General features: G+C 38.8%; 1 protein-coding gene across 5 annotated transcripts in view; it reads right to left on the reverse strand.

Moving 5' to 3' along the window:
* Positions 1-20,638, reverse strand: part of zbbx (zinc finger, B-box domain containing) — a 36,305-nt gene that overhangs the window by 14,128 nt on the left and 1,539 nt on the right. For 3 of the 5 annotated variants that reach the window (XR_008696494.1, XM_029170490.3, XM_029170487.3), the window contains exons 1-4: positions 5,489-5,659; positions 4,395-4,554; positions 1,650-1,753; positions 1,456-1,494 (exon numbers count right to left, since the gene is read on the reverse strand). Coding sequence is in view for 3 of the 5 variants with exons in the window: in XM_029170490.3 (XP_029026323.1) it covers positions 1,456-1,494; positions 1,650-1,753; positions 4,395-4,554; positions 5,489-5,510 (325 nt within the window). In the remaining 2 variants the exon portion in view is untranslated. Of the gene's footprint in view, positions 1-1,227; positions 1,495-1,649; positions 1,754-4,394; positions 4,555-5,488; positions 5,692-6,813; positions 7,033-11,384; positions 11,481-13,732; positions 13,849-14,347; positions 14,400-14,545; positions 14,634-20,638 lie in introns of those variants that run through there. The other 2 variants (XR_008696495.1, XM_029170489.3) reach the window with 2 other exon arrangements.

Here is a 20,638-nt window from a genome sequence, read left to right on the forward strand (position 1 = left end):
TATCAGTTGCTGAACAGCCCCACATTTCCCAAAGACAGTGCTCTCTTCCTCACATCTGCATAATATTAAACAACAGGATATTAATAATTAAAGTGTGAATGGAAAAATGAAAGTCAGAATATAAATATTTTGTGTTGAGCAGACAGTGATAAGTGTGTTTGAAAGCTGAAGTGAAATAAAAAATTAAATATTAATTGGAGCAATAACTGCTATAATATATAATAATAATATTCTTCAACTCTTCAGCTTATAGTCAGAGGTGTAAACAGACTAAATGTGCATATTTATGAGCCCAGAAATGTATTGCTAAATTAGCATGTTTATTTCTTATTGTTCATTTCTGGGTTAGTTTGGTGGTAATAAAAATATTAAAACAGCAAAACTGAGTCAAGTGAGGGAGGAGGTTGAGAAACCTTACTTTATAAAAATTGTCCAACACCTTTGAACTGAACTAAGCCTCATGAAGACCACACCTTACTAGTCTGTTAAAGGTCAGACTGTAGCAGTACATGTCTGTGTCTGGCAACAACTTGGACTCACATGTTAAAGTTCAATGTTAAGTCATTCTTAAAAACAATGTATTTTTTGAGGTCATAGTTGAAGCATGTCCAGAATCAAGACAGGAAAGAATGATTAGCACTAAACTGGGATTATCAAAGGACAGCCCATAGTTGAATAGGGCATAGAGAGCAAGAGTACCTCAAGGTACAAAATGTACAATACTTAGGAGAAGAGGTAAATGCTGTAGCGAGATCTCTGTGTAATGAATCACGAGATCTGCAAGATATAGTGCTAATTAATATGATTCAACTAGTTCTAATATAACTTCACTTAGTCTAACTACTAAGAAATATAATCCTAAACTCCAGGTTATTCTGTATATTATATTAAAACATTTTATTTAGGTCACGGAACAATTTTGACCTTAAAGATTTTGAAAGAAAAAGCCATTTCACTCAGACAGCTATGACGAAGGTAGTGAGCAAGGACTTGCAGATCCTAACGAGGTCGCACTTGGAGTGAATCTTGATTGATTTGATGAGAGGCAGTTGACAGCCCCCAGGTCCAGAGGTTTGGGAAGGGAGCGATAACCCTGGTCTACCCATCTCCTGACAGCCTCGGCTGGGGGCCAGACAGCCAGGACACTTCCCTGACTGATGAGCTCCAGGCCCAGAGCTCATGACTACGGGCCGACCCCCGCCTCCATCTCTGTGCCCCATTTCTTACCCAGGCAGAGTGCAAGCTGTCAGGCGTGAGCTGCCTCTAACGGATCTCTGCCCACACAATCACAGCCAGTGATTACCCGTCACACCACCACGGATGAATGGCTGGGCTCCGATATGTCTGACCCGCTGAGAGGGAGAGAATTTTCTTTTCTTTCTTTTTTTATACTTTTGCTTTGTGTTTGTATATATCCTGCGTGTGAGTGTGTTGGTGGGTGTGAGTGCAGGTCACCTGTGAAACTGTCCTTAGCTGTGTCTTTGGTTTGAGAGCCTGTTTGAGAACATGGATCAGAAAGGTGGTGTGTAAAGTAGAGTAAAGCCACACAGCTGTCAACGCTGTATGGCAACATGCTATCTTAATGTCAAAAGGTGCTCAGTGTCATGAAGGGGTGTGTGCGTTGTGGGGGGGGTGCATGTGTGTGTTACCTGTTAGGCTGTTTGTAGTCTCCTCCTCCTCCTCCTCACTGTGGATGTTAGATTTTAAATCTCTGAAAAACTCTAGTGATGTAGGATAAGTTTCAGCTGGCGTTCTGAAAACAAACACAAAAAATAAACTATGTATACATATATATTAAACAGTTATATATTATATAGTACTACAGATCCCAGGAACGAAACCAACCAAAAATATGAACAGAGTAATTCTGTCCTTTCACTCTCTTTTCAGCTCTATGCTTTTTATTCCTTTTATCCTCCAGCCTAATTAGCCGAATAATAATATGATAAAAGACAAAAGAATCGGTAGACACTTGAATACAGTAACTTCTGGTTTAGTACTATTTCATCAAGCGGCCATCATATAGTGTCCATAGCTGGCCTGCACGCTAAGTACATTGTCCTGCCCACTGTTCTCAGGTGGCTGCTCCACTTAAAGCTTGCAGCACTCCATGCAGTGTTAATGTAGAGGTGGATATGTCTCAGAGAAAGTGTTTTTCAGGCTCTAAGGGAACATTAACTACCTTCCCAGCAATACACACAGTTATTCCATGAAGAGCCATTTTCACACCCTACCTCAGTGTACACCAGGGTTTTCACCTGGAGTGTTGCTATAGGACAATGCCGTTCCAGCCAGACAAGCTGACCAACCAGAGTGGGACAGCGAATAAGTGGCTCAAATGAATAATAAGTGAGAAACATTATAATTACCTCAATGCAATCAGACATATGAAGCGTGGAGTGAATGGGCCCTGAGGCACTGCTACTGTAAGTTTAGTGATATATAAAACATGCTTTCTCAGCTCGCCTTACTTCTAATGTCTTATACAATAAAGGGAAAGAGAAGCAAGAGGGCTTTGACAGATGTGAGTAATCCAATAGAGTCACTTCTGCTGCAATATATACTTTGCCAGCAAAGGTTAACTCAGTTAAAACTGACATTTGTGCCATACGTATGTAAAAAAACCCGTACCAGCCTCGGTGTAATAGAGTACAGTATGATTCAACCAGTACGTAAACTATTCAAGCTTCTATTTCTTGATTAGTTATGTCTTTCAATGTGTAGAGTAAGTAAACTTGACTTGTAGATGACCTACAGTAAACTACATCAGACTGTAAATGTTTAAAAATTGTCCATATGCATTTGCTTTTTTCCTTTGATAAGATATGACTAAAAGATAATTCCCCGCTGGATGAGATAAGGTTTTGAATTTGGCAGACTCAGATCAGGTCTTACAGCCGTGGGTAGGAGCCAGTTCAAATCTCACTTCTATAATTTCTATTTCAGGGTTCAGTGCCTTGATCACAGATACTTTGACTCTGGCAGTTGATGGAAAAGCGAGCATTCACTCACCCCACCCACACTGCCAGCTCGGAAACTCAGACCGATGGCCCCCTGGTCACATGCTTGCTATTTGTAACCTGCAGGCCACCCACAAATCTAACAAGGTGATGGAGTGTACAGCTCTAACATAGTTGGGCCCATTTAGCAAATTCTTTTTAGAATTCGCTCCTTCCTCCTTCGCACTTTTAGCTACTTTCACCCTCTTTCCATTATTATAGAACGTAGTTAAATCCAACCTCTTTCTTTCTTTCTGCCAGTCTGCCACCATCATTGCTGCAGGCTTATTGCACTCTAGATTGGCTCTCTGGTCTAGTCCACAGTTAAAGGCAGCTACAACTGGGGACTTAGAGCATTCCAAGTCAGCCAGTGAGCAGACCTAAGACTGCTCTCCACTCTCCTCTCCTCTGGCCTGCTCTCCAGTGGACTACTCAGCCCAAAAGAAGTCGCTTAAATAAAGGGCTGTAATAATAGGACCTGCTGAAGCCAAGCCCTCAGGCAGTCTACTGCACAATAAGTGTTGAGAACGTGCTTTGCACACTGTTGGCTTATGTGGTCTGACTAAAGAGAGTCAGAAGCAGCATGTGGAGAGGGTGTGTGGATGTATTTACTGTCTATCTAGAAGATTTGATTGGTTTGAGAACAGTTACATCAATGTTACCGTAAAAGCTTTCAATAACTAACATCTGAGTTAACAAAGTTAAGCTAACAAATATGTGTTCACATGCACATTAACACTGCAATAGTATGACGCAAAAAATAAGAAAAGGCCTTGACAAGTTTCATGTTTCTGAATTGAATGGTTTTAAATAGATTCCTCTTAACAATCAATCAATGGCAAGTGAAAGTCAGCATTTAAACTGAAAAGGCATATTGTAAACATTTTTATTTGTCTTTTAATGTTACCAAACCTAAACAGCAGAATATTCAAATTTAGCAAAGTAGTTGCTAAAGCCCTTGTTGCAACATTATTTGCATTTCACAAGGAAATTCACCCATTGCTGTTGTAAGTTATATCGTGCTTGATTCTTGTTTCAGGTTTTCTCCCAAAAAATATACAGTTCCAATGTTTTGGGAATTTTACATCTAGTTGTCCACAGTGATGTATTTACAATGTAATAACATACGTGAAAGATGGCTAAGTAAAAGTATAGAATAATTATCATGTACATTCTTTACTACTAAAAGTAAAGTCTGTTGGAAAATGCACAAGAGTCAATGAAAACGGCAAACATGCATCAGTGTTTGCAGCCTTTTCACCTTGATTTTTAAAAAACAGAATATTGCCAGGAAGAGAAAGAAGCAGGGCTACTCTTGACCTCTCCTGCCTGAAAGCATGACAGATGCCTTTACATGCTACACTACAGCATGTAAGTCTATGTGCTGTACTGTACCTGTGGTGCCTCTTGAGAAGCAATCTGTCTATGTAGGTAAGGCTGTGTTGCTTGAACTCCACCATGACAGGTGTTCTCCCCACTTCCTTTCCACGTATTCTTCCTTCAGTCCCTTTTTCCAGCGGGAGGTCAACCTGGGTCGCTATAGCTGACACTGATACTGAAGAATATAGGGAAGTAAAAGTATATAAACATAAATATGTTAAGGTTGATGAGGATGATGAGGAGAACATAAAGAAAGAAAGATCTAGATAAAGGTACAAAAGGGAGCAAAAAACATCATCCACAACAATCTCAACACCTTTCTCAAAACACCACCTCCCTCAAAAAGTGAGAAAACACCTTGTCACTACGCCCAGAGTGCCGAAACACAAACAGACAGAAGAGAGCCCCCTGGGAATAAAAAAAAGATGTACACAATACAAAAGGAACATAGTGAGCGTGTGAGAGCAAAGAAAAGATAGAGGTAAGAAAGAGAAATGTTATGATTGTACTCCAGACACTCTGGCGGTCCACAGTGGCAGCTTTAAATTGGTCCTGGGTGCCATTGGCCTGACAGAAATAATTAGGGCTGGAGGGGCTAGCAGCAATTTGCAGAGCAGAGTGAAGAGAGAGGAGCAGAGAGTGTTCAAGCAGTAAAGCAGAAGGATTGGAGGCCTAATAAAAAGCACAAACACCTGCATACACACAGAACCTGGAATAATGGCACTAATACACACCTGCACAAGCCTGGGCACACAAACTCTTCTGCACATGCGCACACATAGAGGCACAGAGTGTGCAAAAAGGCACAAAAACTGCCTAGCGCAGTAGACCTTGTACGCAGATGTATACACACAGCTGCAACGATTAGTGCTGTGGTGTGTAGTAGGGCCACCGCTAAAGCTCCCCTCATTATCTCAGTATGCAACAGCCATGGATTACACTACTGCAGTGGTAAGCACTTTCAATAAGGTCTTAGCAGATCAGAGCACAGACAGGGAAAGGGGGAACCACTGTAGAAAGTGGGTGAAAATGGGACAGAGGTGGAAGAAAAGCTAAGAACTGGAAGGGAAGAGTACGAATGGGAAAGTACAAAAATGCCTGTCGTTCACCTGGTCGGACAGGAGTCCACATTGGACCCTCGCGCCCTGGTTTCTCTCCACTGACTTAGAGCCTCCTGGAAGGATCTGGCAGACTCCTCCTCACTATACTCTCCTCCAAGCAGAGATGTGGGAACTTCCTCCCCATCCATCTTTTTCACCTCCTCCTCAGTTACTTCCAGCTTCTGGTTCTCACCTTGATTAAAACCCAGAACCTGAAACAAGAACAATGTACACGTATTCTGCTTCCAGTTACTGCAGAAGTGTGATACAGTACAAACACTAAGCTAACTTAGATATTGCATTAAGCATATAAGAGTTACTGAACATCTTATCTTTAAATTGGACATTAAAATCAATTACTGTATCAGATGTACAACACTTTATAATTTATGTGTGCCCAACTCAATAAAAAACGAGTGCATTAATTACACTCACAATTGTCTAACGTCATGCTTCTGGTAATTGATTTACCATACGTTTACATATTAATTCTTAATTCATTGAAGTTTTCTTGTAACTTTAGAATATGAAGTACATTATAGGCAATGTGTGCAATGTCGCAGTTCATGCAAATTATGCTAATTACCGATATTTAGTGTATAATAAGTATTAAGATCCCTGTTGTGGCAGGCAGTACAGAACAGCATCCTGATCCTCTCAGAAGCTCAGGATCTCAGCTGTTGGAAATGACTGCTGAGTGAAGAAGGTCAACTGAGCTCTGTGGTGTAAAGAGTCTGAAATGTCAGTCTAACTGTTTTTGCCAAATCTAGACTGTCGGGGGCATTTTTTTAGTCCAAAAGTACATGCAGTTCACAAGCCTGCCTGTAGATACAGCCTGTGGATAGAGCGTCAATTAGGGTTTTCGATTGACTCACAGGGTACTGAGGTAAAATTCACACTGTGCAGAAGCTTGTTTGACATGTTTCTGCCATACTGCTGCGCTGAGTGAACTCAGATATATATTTGTTCCAAATGGACAAAAACTATAAAAAACACAGGAATTTCGGGTGCAATTATTATTGGTCAATGTAAGTCAATAAATACATAACTTTTTTTTTTTATTTAAAGACAAACTGATGTGCTCATTTAATTCAGTGCTGACTGTAAGACTTTGGCCTAAGGTTGCTCTTTTGTTTTGCCTCACACACTTTGTTGTCAAATGGCACTATAATTATTCCTGCTGTGACTATTGTATATGAGAGATTAAGAGTGTCAGTGTATATCCACATACTGTAATTGCATTTTTTTATTCTAAATTCAACCTGATTACTTACAAAGTATGAGTGGTAGCACATACAGTAAGAACTAAAACACACTCTGATGCTGCCACCTACCTGGGTGGGATTAGGGGAAAACAGCATAGGTTTTGCCACATCCTCTGTTCCTCTGTTTAAGTTCTGATCACATTTCCTGGATGTGAAGGTGTGATGGGGATGAGGTTTGAAATTGGGACTGGGACTTTGGTCTGACGTGGAGGGATATAAACTGTGGTCTATCTGTTTCTGGAAGGAGCTGATAACATCTGGAGTGCTCACATGAGTCTGTAAGTCTGTCTGTAAAACAAGACCATTTCATCATATGAGATAAGATGGAAACCGTTGCTAGTGAATAACGTACAGCACCAGCAGCTGGCACTTCAAGAGACAGTTGCAATGCATTTTATACAAAACCAAAAAATGTAAACTAAAAAAAAAATGTTACATAAACCAAAATAAGCACACAATGCAATAAATAGAAATTACACTATATAAAGCAATAGATTATTCAGAGATTGATAAAAGTAAATAGCTAGAAGAAGCCCTGCAAGGCAGTGATGGACAGGTGTACATTTTAGAATTAAAAGGTTAGAATGATTTGGTTTCATTCTTTGTACTTCACTGCTGAATGATTCATTTACTTCACAGCTAAAGTACACACAATAAAAACTTTGTGAACATCACTTAGAACAAAGCATCAACATACTGTAGTTAGAGTTAATAGGTCAATCCTTTCCACTAAGCAACACATACACTGACACAAAGGTATTGGCATAAAGTCACAGGAATCAGCTGCCATTTGGGAACAACCTGCTGTAATTATTCTATGTGAGTTGTTACATCACTAGCTTCCTCTTAGCTGTCACTAGATTTACATTACATCTATTATAAGTATTAAATACACTGACAGACCCCACCCAGTAATACATCACACATAAACCAATCCTCCTTTTTCTTAAAAGAAATTAGATAGAGTGGGATCGGATATCTTTATATATTTGGCTGAGAGAAAATGGGAATTGGAAAAATGGGAATACTGATTGATTATCTCCGTACCACAAGCTGAATTCGTTATTCTGTTCCATTAATCACCACTGACCTATAGGGCTACTGAGGTCAACCCTTAACCCGTCTGTAGACTGTTATCCTGTCCTTGAAGGTGTCCAACAGAAACACACAAATTACTGTGGAGTAATGGAAATGCAGAACAGAAAGCTTGAGAAAGACAGAGTCAGAAATGAAGGCAGCTAGATTGTGTTCTTAAAGTACCGCTCTATTAATGTGACTAAATACTGTTTTTAATATCATGTGTTTTCCTCTTTTGTAGCACGTGACAGAGTGACCAGATACTTTAGAACCAGACAGAGGAGACAAGGCCCCAATGACAAAATGTCAGTGATTTTTATTATATGACCATGTCTGGATAGAATTTAATGAAAAATATTATTTCTGTCTAAGGGCATTTACTGTAAGTATCTTCACAGTTTTGAAAAACCCTTGTGATCACAGAGAGTTAATAGCCTTCCTGTGTTACAATGTCACAATGTTAAGATGGATCGAGGATATGATGGATCATTGATGACATTAAAAAGCAGAATGTCAATGGCTCTGTAAAGGCTCAGAGATGGCTGGTAAAACCAGCAGCTTAACTGATTGCTTAACCAGCTGATAAAACCACATCCAGGAGAGCTCTTCTGAATTTATAGAGCATGGCTGTCACCAAGGCAATAGTGAGTTCCATGGATTACCGTACTGTACTGTAATCACAGGTATAAAGTCGCTTTAGAAAGTGTTCATTATTTATTCAATGATTGATTGATTTAATTTGAAAATTAGAAAGCAAATACAACAATGCAACAATTCATATTGACAAAATAAAAATATATAGTTTTTTTTATTTAAAAATCAAATGCTCAACTGTTATTTATAGATACTTACAGTATACCGTGACTCATGTATGAATCCTTCTTATGAATTCTTGTTCCTTCCTGATCAGTCTCAGTGACTGCCCATATCACTGAGAAGCAACCCTGCAGCTTGATGGCTCACGGTTGTGGATTCCCACTACATCATGGTTTATACCTGCTTGATGGAGTGTTACTGAGATGTTCATCCATCTGCCACGTTCTCCAGTCTCAATTCACTGTAGCCACTAAATTTCTGGTCACAGTTCGAAGTACTTAAGCAGACAGTGTGAATACTAGTGCAAAGGAATTATTGTCACTTGCTCATTTTAAAGCCTTTCTTTTTGTTGTTCTAAGTTATTTTGTGTCAATTAGAAACATCTTTTTTTAAATGCAGTGTGAATGTATGCAAAGTCATTATATTAGCCCTTAAAAGGAGCTCAATAGCACCTTAACATGAATTCAAACTGTGTGTTTGGCAAAAAATACTGTATTAAAGAACACCTGCACATCAATGTTCACTGCTTCACACCAAAAATACCCCATATTTAACCGATAATTCTATAACTCACAGTCAGGCTTACACTTTTTTTACAGAGAACGACAGAATCACTGGCTCAGGTGGTGTTTGCTCTTTTGTTGCGGTGTTGACTAAATCAAGTTAAGATGGATTTAATCTCAGTTTGATTGGGGATTAGTTAATTACAGACCTTAGTGCATTAAAACGCAGTACAGATTTAATGCTACTCTAATCGTGTTACTGTGAAAACCTCTAAACATATTTAGAGACAAAGTACAGTATAAAACTGTGCATTAATTAAATATCGCCATTACTATTACATTATGTTGAGAGAACGAAAAAGATATTGAGGCAGAGAAAGGCATATACAACTAACTACGTGTTGACAGAATTTTATAACATTAAATTATCTCAGTTGAGTAAGCTAATGACGAATTGATATTGTATGAATAAAATTACTAGGTATTATCTGAATTGTTTTGATAAAGCATACTACACCCATCCGGTACTCCACACAGTTTACTAAATGAAATATGAAAAGAACGCTTTGCAATCATTAATTGAACCAAGTTGGTGTTTGAGGCTGGACACACAAATTGATGAGGTACTGATGAAACAGAGCTCTGATGAAATTAATATTCTTATAGTCTCAGTCTACCATTCTGTTTCTGTCTCCCTTTTTTCCAAGGCAAATGAAACAGGATTAGCAGCGGAGAGAGAGAGATGCCTGCGTCAGCTGCATGTGTATAATCCCCAGTCTTTATGCCCTGCCAAAATACACAATTTTGTGTGTGATTGAATAGGACCTTGCATGTGTGTTTGCTTGAACCTGTGAGTGAGCTTTTACCCATGCATCAGCGAGATCTGCAGTGAGATGGAGAGGAGAGACGAACACTAAAGCAATGTACAGAGACAGGAAGTGCTGTGTTGTGTAGTTTCACTTGCAGCTCAATGTGTGTATGTTTTGTCTGCGCCAGTGGATATGACTTGATTTCACAAAGGTACTATTGTGTTGACCCAGACAGAGCACATGCACAGCTACACTTTATAAAACATTGATATAGACTAAGCTGCACTGCATAAAGGCTGGTTATTATTTTGCTTTGAAAAACCAAGACTGAAGACAAACTACAGTACATATGAGCTACTAAAGCACCCAAAGAGAGGGCGGTAAGACTTTTAGAAAAGCAACCTATTTCATTTTATGGTTACCTTTAGAACTGAATTTCAGTTTATTAAAAATTCCCATATCTAGTGACACACAGACACAAATTGTGCTGTGAAGACTAAATAATAAACAACCATGAACAAAATGTGCTGAATGCCGTATGCATACATTTCATGCGATTGTCAGTTTATAAAGATCCATAAAGGGTGTTTTGATGACACAGCATATTCTAGTTCATTATGATTAATTGGTATTGTATGGAATAAATGAGTTTCTCTTGATAAAATGCTTTCTATACAAATTTGGTTTAATAGACCATGGCCTTATTAATACGACCTATTGTTTGAGTGTTTGGGTGCTTCTGTAAAGTATTGTGTTTGTGTGAATGCACACTTGTGTATGTGGTGAGAGCATCCATTCACTACTACTTATTACGTATTTAAGGATGTGTTGTATTCTGGATGCATAAAATACTCCACATTTCAATTTAGTGGAAATGGTACATGTTATACATACTATATATTCATGATATGTACCGGCTTGATTATTAAATCCCTGCCACCGACCCACAGTATCGTCTCTCTCTCTCTCTCTCTCATCTAAAGACTGCTGCTGCTGCGCTGGCTTGGATTGACCGCTACATGAAGCCTGTTCACCATCTTTATGTGAACATGTGACTGGTATGTGTCAGTGTGTGAATAAAAGAATAACCACAATAACCTTTTGTGATTAGGGCATTTACTAATGAGGGTCATCTATTATGTGATTAGGGAGAAGGATGCAGCAAAACACACATGCAAAACAAGTATCAATGTGAAGTGTAGTCTTTTCTAGATAATATGTGAGTGTGCATAGAAAGTGCAGAAGCAGAAAAAACAGAGACGACGAGAAGGTTGAGATAATACACTATAGTGAGAGATGCAAAAGAAGAGAACAAGTGAACCAAAGGGAGAATGGGATCAAAAGAGATATTATTGAAAGTATCTTTGAAAGAGACTCAGAGTCAGAGAGAAACACACAGAGGAGATACAGGCTTGGCACATGGTATCATGCTTACCTTAATGGGGATCATTTTGTGGAGCTTCAGTGCCCCCTTCTGGTGAAATTTGGCAAAGCAGCCAACGCAGTAGTATTCTGTACATTCAGCGCACATCTACAGAGCAGAGACACATCTGTATGAAAAATATGTAAAAATGAGTGAAGCTTAAATTGGGCATAGTTTAGACTGGCATATACAGGACCACATGTGTTACAGTGGTTACTATTTACTACAGTAACCAGCAGAACTCTTTCTTTTATCTAAAAGGCAAATATTGTTTCCCTTTCTATAACCTCAGCCTTGCCAAACTTTGACAGGGGAAAAAAATATTGAAATGGATTCTCTGGCAGGACGCTGCAGGATGTGTGTGTGTGTGTGTGTGTGTGTGTGTGTGTGTGTGTGTGTGTGTGTGTGTGTGTGTGTGTGTGTGTGTGTGTGTGTGTGTGTGTGTGTGAGAGAACACATCTTAGGGGAGGTCATTATCATTTCGATCTGCAAGAATCCAGTCTTATTAGTGAGGAAAATCGTTGCATCAGCAGGTTGGGGAGACAGGCCGAGACCAGGTGGATAGAGCACATAGGTGAGGCCAGGAGGAGTGGAGATACCAAATGAGGAGAGAGGATACTAAGGGAGGGAGAACTGGACCAAGGCTTCTTAAAATTCAACAAACAATGAACAGCATTCATTTGGTGCCCTTAATTTGGTATGCAGCCTATTCTTTGCTATGGAACAAAGTTTGGTGTGCAATGTTATGCCAAACTCAGAAAGTAAAGTTATTTTATTAGACATGGTAATAATATTATTTGTATTTATTACTATTCGTACCACTGTTCTCTATATACATGTGGAAGAAGCAAGATAGCAGCTGCAACCCTGCCCTTTAACTGTCCTATAAAGCAGGGCCTCATTTGTACGTTCAGGCTTGAGGATAAAATACAGCCACTCCCCAAGGACGAGGCTGCAAGCGGCGTATCACTGTGCTCTCCTGTGCTATGCAGAGGGAATTAGGTCCCTGTTTGCCAGGTTGATTCTGGAATACAGCGCCGTAGTGGGGCAGCGTGTGCACATGTGGTCAGCACAACGTGTGACCCAAAGTTACAACTTAAAAAAAGCAAAGCCCAAAGATGTTGAGCTTTGAGCACACGTGCATTACTGTGCAAAACGCTTTCCATTATTGCCATCATTATAGGGCACGAGGGCTATCCAAAATGTGTGTATGTCTATGAGTGTTCTATATGTAACTATGGGGCATGGGGGCACGGGGCCTTTCATCAGACAAGTCAGTCCTGTCACCATCAAATGAAGTATGACTAAATTTTAAAATGCACTGCACTTAAAATAACCTATTCAAAAAAGTGGGGTAGAAAAAGAAAACAGCTGATGGCTGCCAGCTCAATCAGTTCAGCCCCTCCCTCTCCTTCATTTCCTCTGTCAATCTCTCTCTCAGCCATTCTTCCCATTCTCTGTCATCGTTTTAGAAGCATCAGTTATTTAGTATTACACTATACTTCACAGTCAGACATAGGATAGGACTTGCACATGAGTCGCTGAGGAATTAAAAGGCGGGGGGTGCTGGAGTGACCGGTCATCAAGCATGCATTACTCATCTCAGTTTGCCACAGTTCATTATACACAGGCACACAGAGCAAGGCATTTCATTTCTCTCCCTTTTCCCCTTGTTCACAGATACAGTTGCAAAGCACAGCCCCCTTTCCTAAACAGTAGTAAATGAAAAGAATAAACAATGGTGCCCTCAGAGGGCCCCAGTATCGATGAATGGATCCAGCTAAACTGTTATCAGTGCAAACACAAACACAGAGATAGACCAACAGATTGGACAGCAGAAGCATGATGAGAGTGTGGCAGGAAGCGGAAAAGAAATATAAACATGGTCAACAATGTAGAGAGAGGAAAAAAAGAGAGAGAGAGAGAGAGAGAGAGAGAGAGAGAGAGAGAGAGAGAAGAATAGAGAAAGAACGAAGAACGAAATCCAAAGAATCAACTCACTCCCTACCTCCCTCCACTCCCCTCCTCCCCCTCCCTCCCTCCCTCCATCCCGCCCTCCATCAGACCAGCAAATAAAGAAATACAGAAAGAATTTTATAGGACTAACTGTGAAACATGAACGATACATTTTTTGACAGACAGGTGGAAAAATAGATTGTGTCTGCTTAACAGTGATAAATATAATTTCCCAAATAAACTGAAAAGCACTTTATGGGAGGTCAGTCCATTAAGAGGTGTCAAAATAACTTGTCAATTAGCGACATTTGATCCTTCAAGAAGGGGAAATTGGAGAACTCTATTAAAGAGCGGCGTGCGTGCGTGCGAGGGTGCGTGCGTGCGTGCGTGCGTGCGTGTTATACCAGTCCTGCAGTCCTGATTTCACACTGTCCACAGACTGTTCCCTTCAACCTAGTTTTCCTAGGTGTCTGTAGACCAGTGGTTGGGGCCTGTGCTGGAGGCAGTGTTGGAGGCGGGGCTAAATGGAAGTTAGTATAGCATTATTAACTCTTACAAGGGGATGCATACACACAGGACTGCTTACAGGGTATAACACCAAAAGACCTGTCCCAGCAGGCATTTTAACGTTGAATCATAAATGAATCAACGTCATATTATGGTTGAACGACCATTGGATTATGTGTTGATTTTGAAAGTTGAATCAACTCTAATGGGGCAACGTTGATTTAACGTTGATTAAACATTGATTAAACGTTGTTTCAATGTTACATCAACGTCACAAAAACAACTGACAATATTTCAACATTAATTTTAAAGTATTTTGTTAACCTTTTACAACAATCAGCATTCAATGTTGTTTCAATGTGGCATCAACCTCACAACAATAACTGACATTATTTCAACCATATTTTAGGGTTGAAGGGTGGTTTAAGGTCGGTTGTGTGCCTGCTGGGGTGAACGTCAGTAGCAGGTCTATCTGATGCAGGTAACCTACAGCTATTTTACCAAATAATTACCTGCCAGTGGTTCATCCTTTAAGACTCGGATCTTCATCTTGCCTGCTGACAACTGTTGTGGAGACAAGGACACACAAATCAGAGGCAACAGGATGTATACGGTCCAGTTCATAACACTCCTTCTCTGGTCTGTACAGTATATTCAACACAGTGAACACACATCTCCAAACTGACAGGTACAGTACATTTTTATTTTACCTTTTGAAGTCTGCCCTCCTTGTTTGGTATGGCATTACTGGTTAAAGAACCATATTGTCCAGATTTCCATCTAAAACCTCCTGAGTGCCTAATATAAAAAACAAGAGTCAAAACAGTTTTTAAAATGAAGGTCATTGAATGTAATCACCAGAAAAAGATGTGGGAATGAGCTAAATGGAACACAGACACTGTTTATATTCTGTACAGTATATACAAAAACAAAAGAATCTTGAATGATACAATATTAAAATGTCTTTACAAGTACATGTACAGAAACTGAAAGAAAATATTTTTCTTGTACTGTATTTCCAAAGCGCTAAAAGTCAGAGTATTTAAGTAACTGTAAAGGAATGAGACAGAATATATATATATTTTTTAAAATCAGTGTTTCAAAAAACGAAGAAAGATTATTATATGGTTCTTGTTGTGTTTTGAAGGTTTGAAACAAAAAGAAAAAGCACAGACACACACCTCCTCATTCACACAAACGTTGCCAACATCTTTTATGCAAATCTTTAATATAATTTCATATTGTGACTCACTCTAAGGACATGAAAGGTTAGAGGAATTATCTCTACTCTAACTTAAATACAGACAGGCACCGATGATGATGCAATCAAGAAAACATGAATAGAAATGTGTGCACGCACACGTGCACGTAAACACAAACTCATGCAGGAGGCTCCCATCAGCTGCAGAAAGAAGTTGAGAAGGGAGCTCATTTAGACACAAGGTATTCATGCTCATGTTGTTGAATTATTTATGATATTTATACTATTGTTATGTCTGCTGTCTTTGAAAGAAGTTTATTTTGGTTTGAGCTGGCAGCCTGTCAAGGCACAAGCAGTCTGACTTTATTTGTGTGTGCGAGTGAGTCTCTGTGTATCTGTGTGTGTGATGGCAAGATTTCCCAAAACTCCTGACAGTGTTGGTGGGTGTCAGGTAATCACCGTGCGCCTTCACCTTAGAAACTGGACTGTCGCTAGGGGAGACAGTTTGGGCACACCCTTGTCAGTGCAGAATGACAGGAAGGGCCCTCAGGACAGGCAACCAGGAGAAGTAGTGTGTGTGTGTGTGTGTGTGTGTGTGTGTGTGTGTGTGTGTGTGTGTGTGTGTGTGTGTGTGTGTGTGTCTTATTATCTAATCAACACAGAAACGTCTTAAGTTATAAATACATATCAATCAGCTATGATAAAAAAATGTTTTGAAATGTTTTTTCATATAATTATAGACACTTTACAACATTTATACACATATAGAGACATTTCAGTCGCACAACCATGAACATACAGTACTTGCTCACATACAGTATGATGAACTGACTGTGAATGTTGCTGGCATAGCATCCCAAAGTTTAATCAGCATTAGGGTCCTAGTTTTAACTAGACAAAGAAAAATTACAGTAAGTGATTTTGTTGAAGTGCAAATTCAGCAGAGACATGCAATCACCTGACATTATCTGTACTGTATACTGTATCTGTGTAGTGTATATATAAATAGATGACTTAGTTTTAAGTTTTTTCACAACTTGAGAATTTTCAAAGGAAACAGAGGTAGGAGCTGTCAGGAAGGACCACAATGTAGTTTTGCCTAAAACCACATCTTGTACCCGTCTAAAGCAGATCAAGCTTGAAAGCGATTGTCCTGCGACTCTACTCAGTCAGCTGGTTTCGTCAACCCATTCTACAGGTGTGTAGAGACAAAAGACAAAACTTCAAATTATTCAAGGAGCTCTGCGATCTATGAGACAAGCAGACACAGAACAACATAGTGGTGCTTGAACAGCTGATATGACTGGGTTGTTCTCTTTTTCATTAGAGATAATAAATATTTGATTTAAACTGGGTTTGATCAATGCATTGCTGCAGCTGTCAAATAAAGAGTAGTACAAGTAAATCTGCACCCTGTCAGGACAGTTATTTGTTCCCTTTTAGTGCCTAATAATACAGTTTACTACTTGGCTGCTCCTCTTCAACTGAGTTCTTCTAGTTTTACACCCCTGACACAATTTCCTCCACTTTTAGTGCACAGAAAGAAACTGAGTAAACTGATGGGAACATGTAATAACAGTATGATTACAGTATCTAGCTGTGAGTGCTTACACTGTTCATCTATAGTCAGCATTAGCAGGGGAAATGAAGAAATTCAAATGTTTTATGCCGACTGTGTAGTCAAGACTGATTAATAATATCATCATTTGAAAACAAAACAACACAGCTCTATAATTTAACAAGGACCTGTGTGAAAAGAAATGTTTAGTTTTCCTCTTTAAACAGAAAAGTCAAAAAATAATTCTATTTTCTTTTGTCCCTTCTTGGCTCAACCTATTATTCACATCATATTCAGGCCACAGTAATTTCCTGTCTGTAACTGAGCCAGTTGAGTGTTTCTTTTACATCCTCATTTTGCCCCCTTCAAAAGGATTGTAATAGCAAGGCTAGGATGTTTGTTTGCTGCACACTGTACATTTGAGTTATGGTGAAATAAATAATTGAGAGACTTTGGATTGCAGCCTCTATTCCCTGGAATTTACTGTACTGCACATTAAGATAAAGTATAGTGAACAGCATATAACAGTACCTCCTATCCCCCTAATTATGAAGATCAAAATCACAGAACATATACAAATTTTAAATCTGTGTGCAAATATCTTCTCAAGTATGAAGCTTATGAGTTAATATGCTGGCATTTAGTTTTAGGGGTGCTGTCTTTTCAGGCTCCTCTTCAACAGGTGTAATGTATATTCACCTGGGTCTAGAGATTGGCTTGGTCTGTTGAAAACATTCAAGTTCTTGCCTGTGATGAAGCGCTGTGTGGAGTTGGCAGCACAGTTTAGATAAATTGCCAGACAAAGGGTTTCTGTAAAGTTTCTGTAAAACCTCTTCTATCATTAAAGATGATATGTGCTCCAGTCTTCTGTTGTTTGTTTGTTGTTGTTGATGGATTTATAATTCTGTAAGATCGTAACCTCAGTATGCAACATATCTTGAGTTTATGTACTGTAATTTGGCACTATAACTGTACCAACTTCCACCCAACTTAGCTCAACTAAACTCAACTGAATTGAACTGAACTGAATTTTATCACGTTAAACCATCTCAATGACGTTGCCAAATGTTTGTGCAGTGAATTATAACTATTTTATTCCTCTTTTCAGTAATTCACAATGGCTCCAATGGCTCTCTGGATCTTACATTGTTTTATGCATTTAAACAATAAATGCAATTTTTATGAATAAAGCCCAAGGCTAAAATCAGTACTAGTCATTCATTGTCGATGGCTGTGAAACACTTTCCAAGACCATTGCTCAATTTTAATTTTGGTGAGCTGATTTAAAAGGTGCTATGTTTAACAGTGTTTCATGTATCTACATGGAAATACAAAGAAATAAAGAATAATTTTCAAGAAACACTGGACTGAAATCTGTGTTTGTACTCTTCAGGTCAGGTTTTAAAGCAAAGCCCTTTCGCTGAATGACATAAACAAAACTTCTGGTCAAAAGAAAATTGTCAGCACCGAAATTGAGTCTTTTAACTTATATGACACCTATAGTTAAAAAAAACAGTAGCTGTGTGAAGTGTTTAAAACACATACAATACAAGTATGTTTATTTATGGAAGACTACAAAGTACACAGTCAGCCATGCATGCAGATTGTTGTATCTTGGGCCTGGTGGAGCAGTAAACACAGCAGTTTTTCAAAGTGACAGGAAACACTGCGTTTATTTGCTTATCATTTGCAGAGGCTGGACACGATGGCCCACTCATCTTGATATATAGGCTGTTAATTAGAGCTAGGAGTCAAGAGAGACACAAAGCAACATTTATATACAAGGTAACACACACGAAAAACACAATTGTTCTTAATAGTACACTCATCTAGCGACAAATATAAAAAATCTAAACTGCCTTTTGTTTGTGATTATGCATCTACTATTACTATTTGAAGGACTGTGTGGTGTAATATATGTAATCTGTTCTCCCTAAAGCTGTCACTGACTTATGTACTCATATATTATAATATACACCACCATCGCACCATTGTCTGCTATTTTGCATGGAGCACAAAACACTCAGGTGATAATAAAATGCAATGGAATGAGATAAACTGGGAAGGGAGGATAAAACAATCACATTAATAGCCCATGTTTGTTTTCATCCTGTGAATTAAATCACTGCTCACACACAGGCTGGGATGCCCTATAATCTGGATTTGTTGGATAATGGTCACAGTAACAAGCCAGGTACAAACAGTGGTGAGGGAACATCAATGCTGATTTATGTGTAAGTGAGTGAGCTATCCAATCTATTTAGAAATGATCTGAAGATGTAAATGTGAAGCGTTTTGATTATTAATAGTAATTTACACAAAGATAAAATCAGACAGACTTCATTAACAAGCACAGACACACACATGCACGCAATAGAGTCTGACTTGCTTATTTTACCAGATTGCCTGATTTCCCATGTAGATAAATTGCAGCCTGCTTTCATCCTGTGTTAATGCCAATCCTAACTCGTAAGCTTATGGTTGCTTTTTAGAAACCCCTGTCACTCCCTTCTGCTTCTGGCCTCTGTATTTTTTTAATCTCTTTGTCTCTATTTAGACCCACTCACTGCCTGTGGGCTGTGAACTGAGCCTTCTGGATATTAGAGTATTTGTTTTGGGTATCTTGGTTATCTGTTCATTTGTTCTATAAATTAAATTATGTTTTAAGAGATTAGATGACCTGAAAACCTGTACGACTATTTTGTAGACAAGAGCTCTCTGAATGATCTGACCTTTGTCAATCAGTACAGAACTGTATATTGTATGCAAAGTGTGTGACTATGCCACATTGTCCATGTTACTGCTGTTGCAATTGTTTCTCAGAAACCAGTTTAATGTTACCCAAAGAAGATGCATAAAGAGACCTATTTCCTCACATACATCTATTTGGCTAGCTACAGTAAGTGATAGTAGTGCTATATGAAACTACAGTACATTATAAGTTCAAATGGACATGAGTGGATTTCAGTCAAGTTCTGAAATGAAAGCACCTGAACAAAATTTAGATGACCACAGCAAAGTATATATCTGAGATTTCAGTTTTTAATGTACTCCTAGAAAGGTTTTTACTTTGGGTAGTTGAGTGTAAACTAACAGGAAAGGAAATTATTTTTAAATTTTTTTTTTCAAATTCATAAAACATACAAAATATCAAAAGGGTTGAATACATATTATACTGATACTGAATTGTGAGTGTAAATAGCTTTTCTTTGCAAAAGTGCACCAAAGGAATGTCTTGTGACCTTCTTCCTGTACTTAACTGACAATCAATGTACTGTATAAAAATGTGAATCCTATTGAAAATAGCATTAACTACAGTATAGGCCCAGACAAATGTTTGCAAAGTAGATTCGTAGTTTTCATAATAAGCTTAAAAATAAGAAAAAGAGAGACCAAAATGGGAATTACAGGTAGGATTTGGATAAATACTGGCCATGGGTCATTACTTATTATTTATTTATGTGTATTACCTTTGTATTTTTATTTTTACACATTTAAATGTCCTTTCATTATTGACTTTTATAGAGATTCCAAAGAAGGGAAAACATGAGACAAATAGTCAGAGTCAAGTGTCTGTAGGGCTCCGCTAACCTTCAGCATAGTCTACTATACGAGCATCTACTGCATAAGTGGCTGCTCCCTCTTAGCTCCTACATCGACCCTTCCTTGACCTTTTAGAAGAAAAGAAAAATCATTGACCTCTTCTGTCGTATTTAGCATCCTCCTCCATCTATCTCTATTACTTTGTGCCTATACTTTCTGGGCTCCTTTGCATCTGTTGTAATCGTTTTCCTACCTTCTCTGCCTTACTGCTCCCCTGCTCTGGTTCCTGAGTATTTATCTGTGACAGTCTAGCCTTGATGGTTTTGTACGTCTATATGTTAAGCCTGTTATCTTCCAGATCAGTGTTTTCATTCCACACTCCTTCTTGCTTGTATAGAGTTTCTGTCAGCAGACCCCATCTCCTTTGAATTCCCCTTGCTCTCTTTTTGTTGTCACTGATCCTTCTTGTTACCTGCTATAATTCCCAGCCTCCCTCGGTCT

This window comes from Betta splendens, chromosome 13, assembly GCF_900634795.4.
Source record: "Betta splendens chromosome 13, fBetSpl5.4, whole genome shotgun sequence".
NCBI classification, from domain to species: domain Eukaryota; kingdom Metazoa; phylum Chordata; class Actinopteri; order Anabantiformes; family Osphronemidae; genus Betta; species Betta splendens.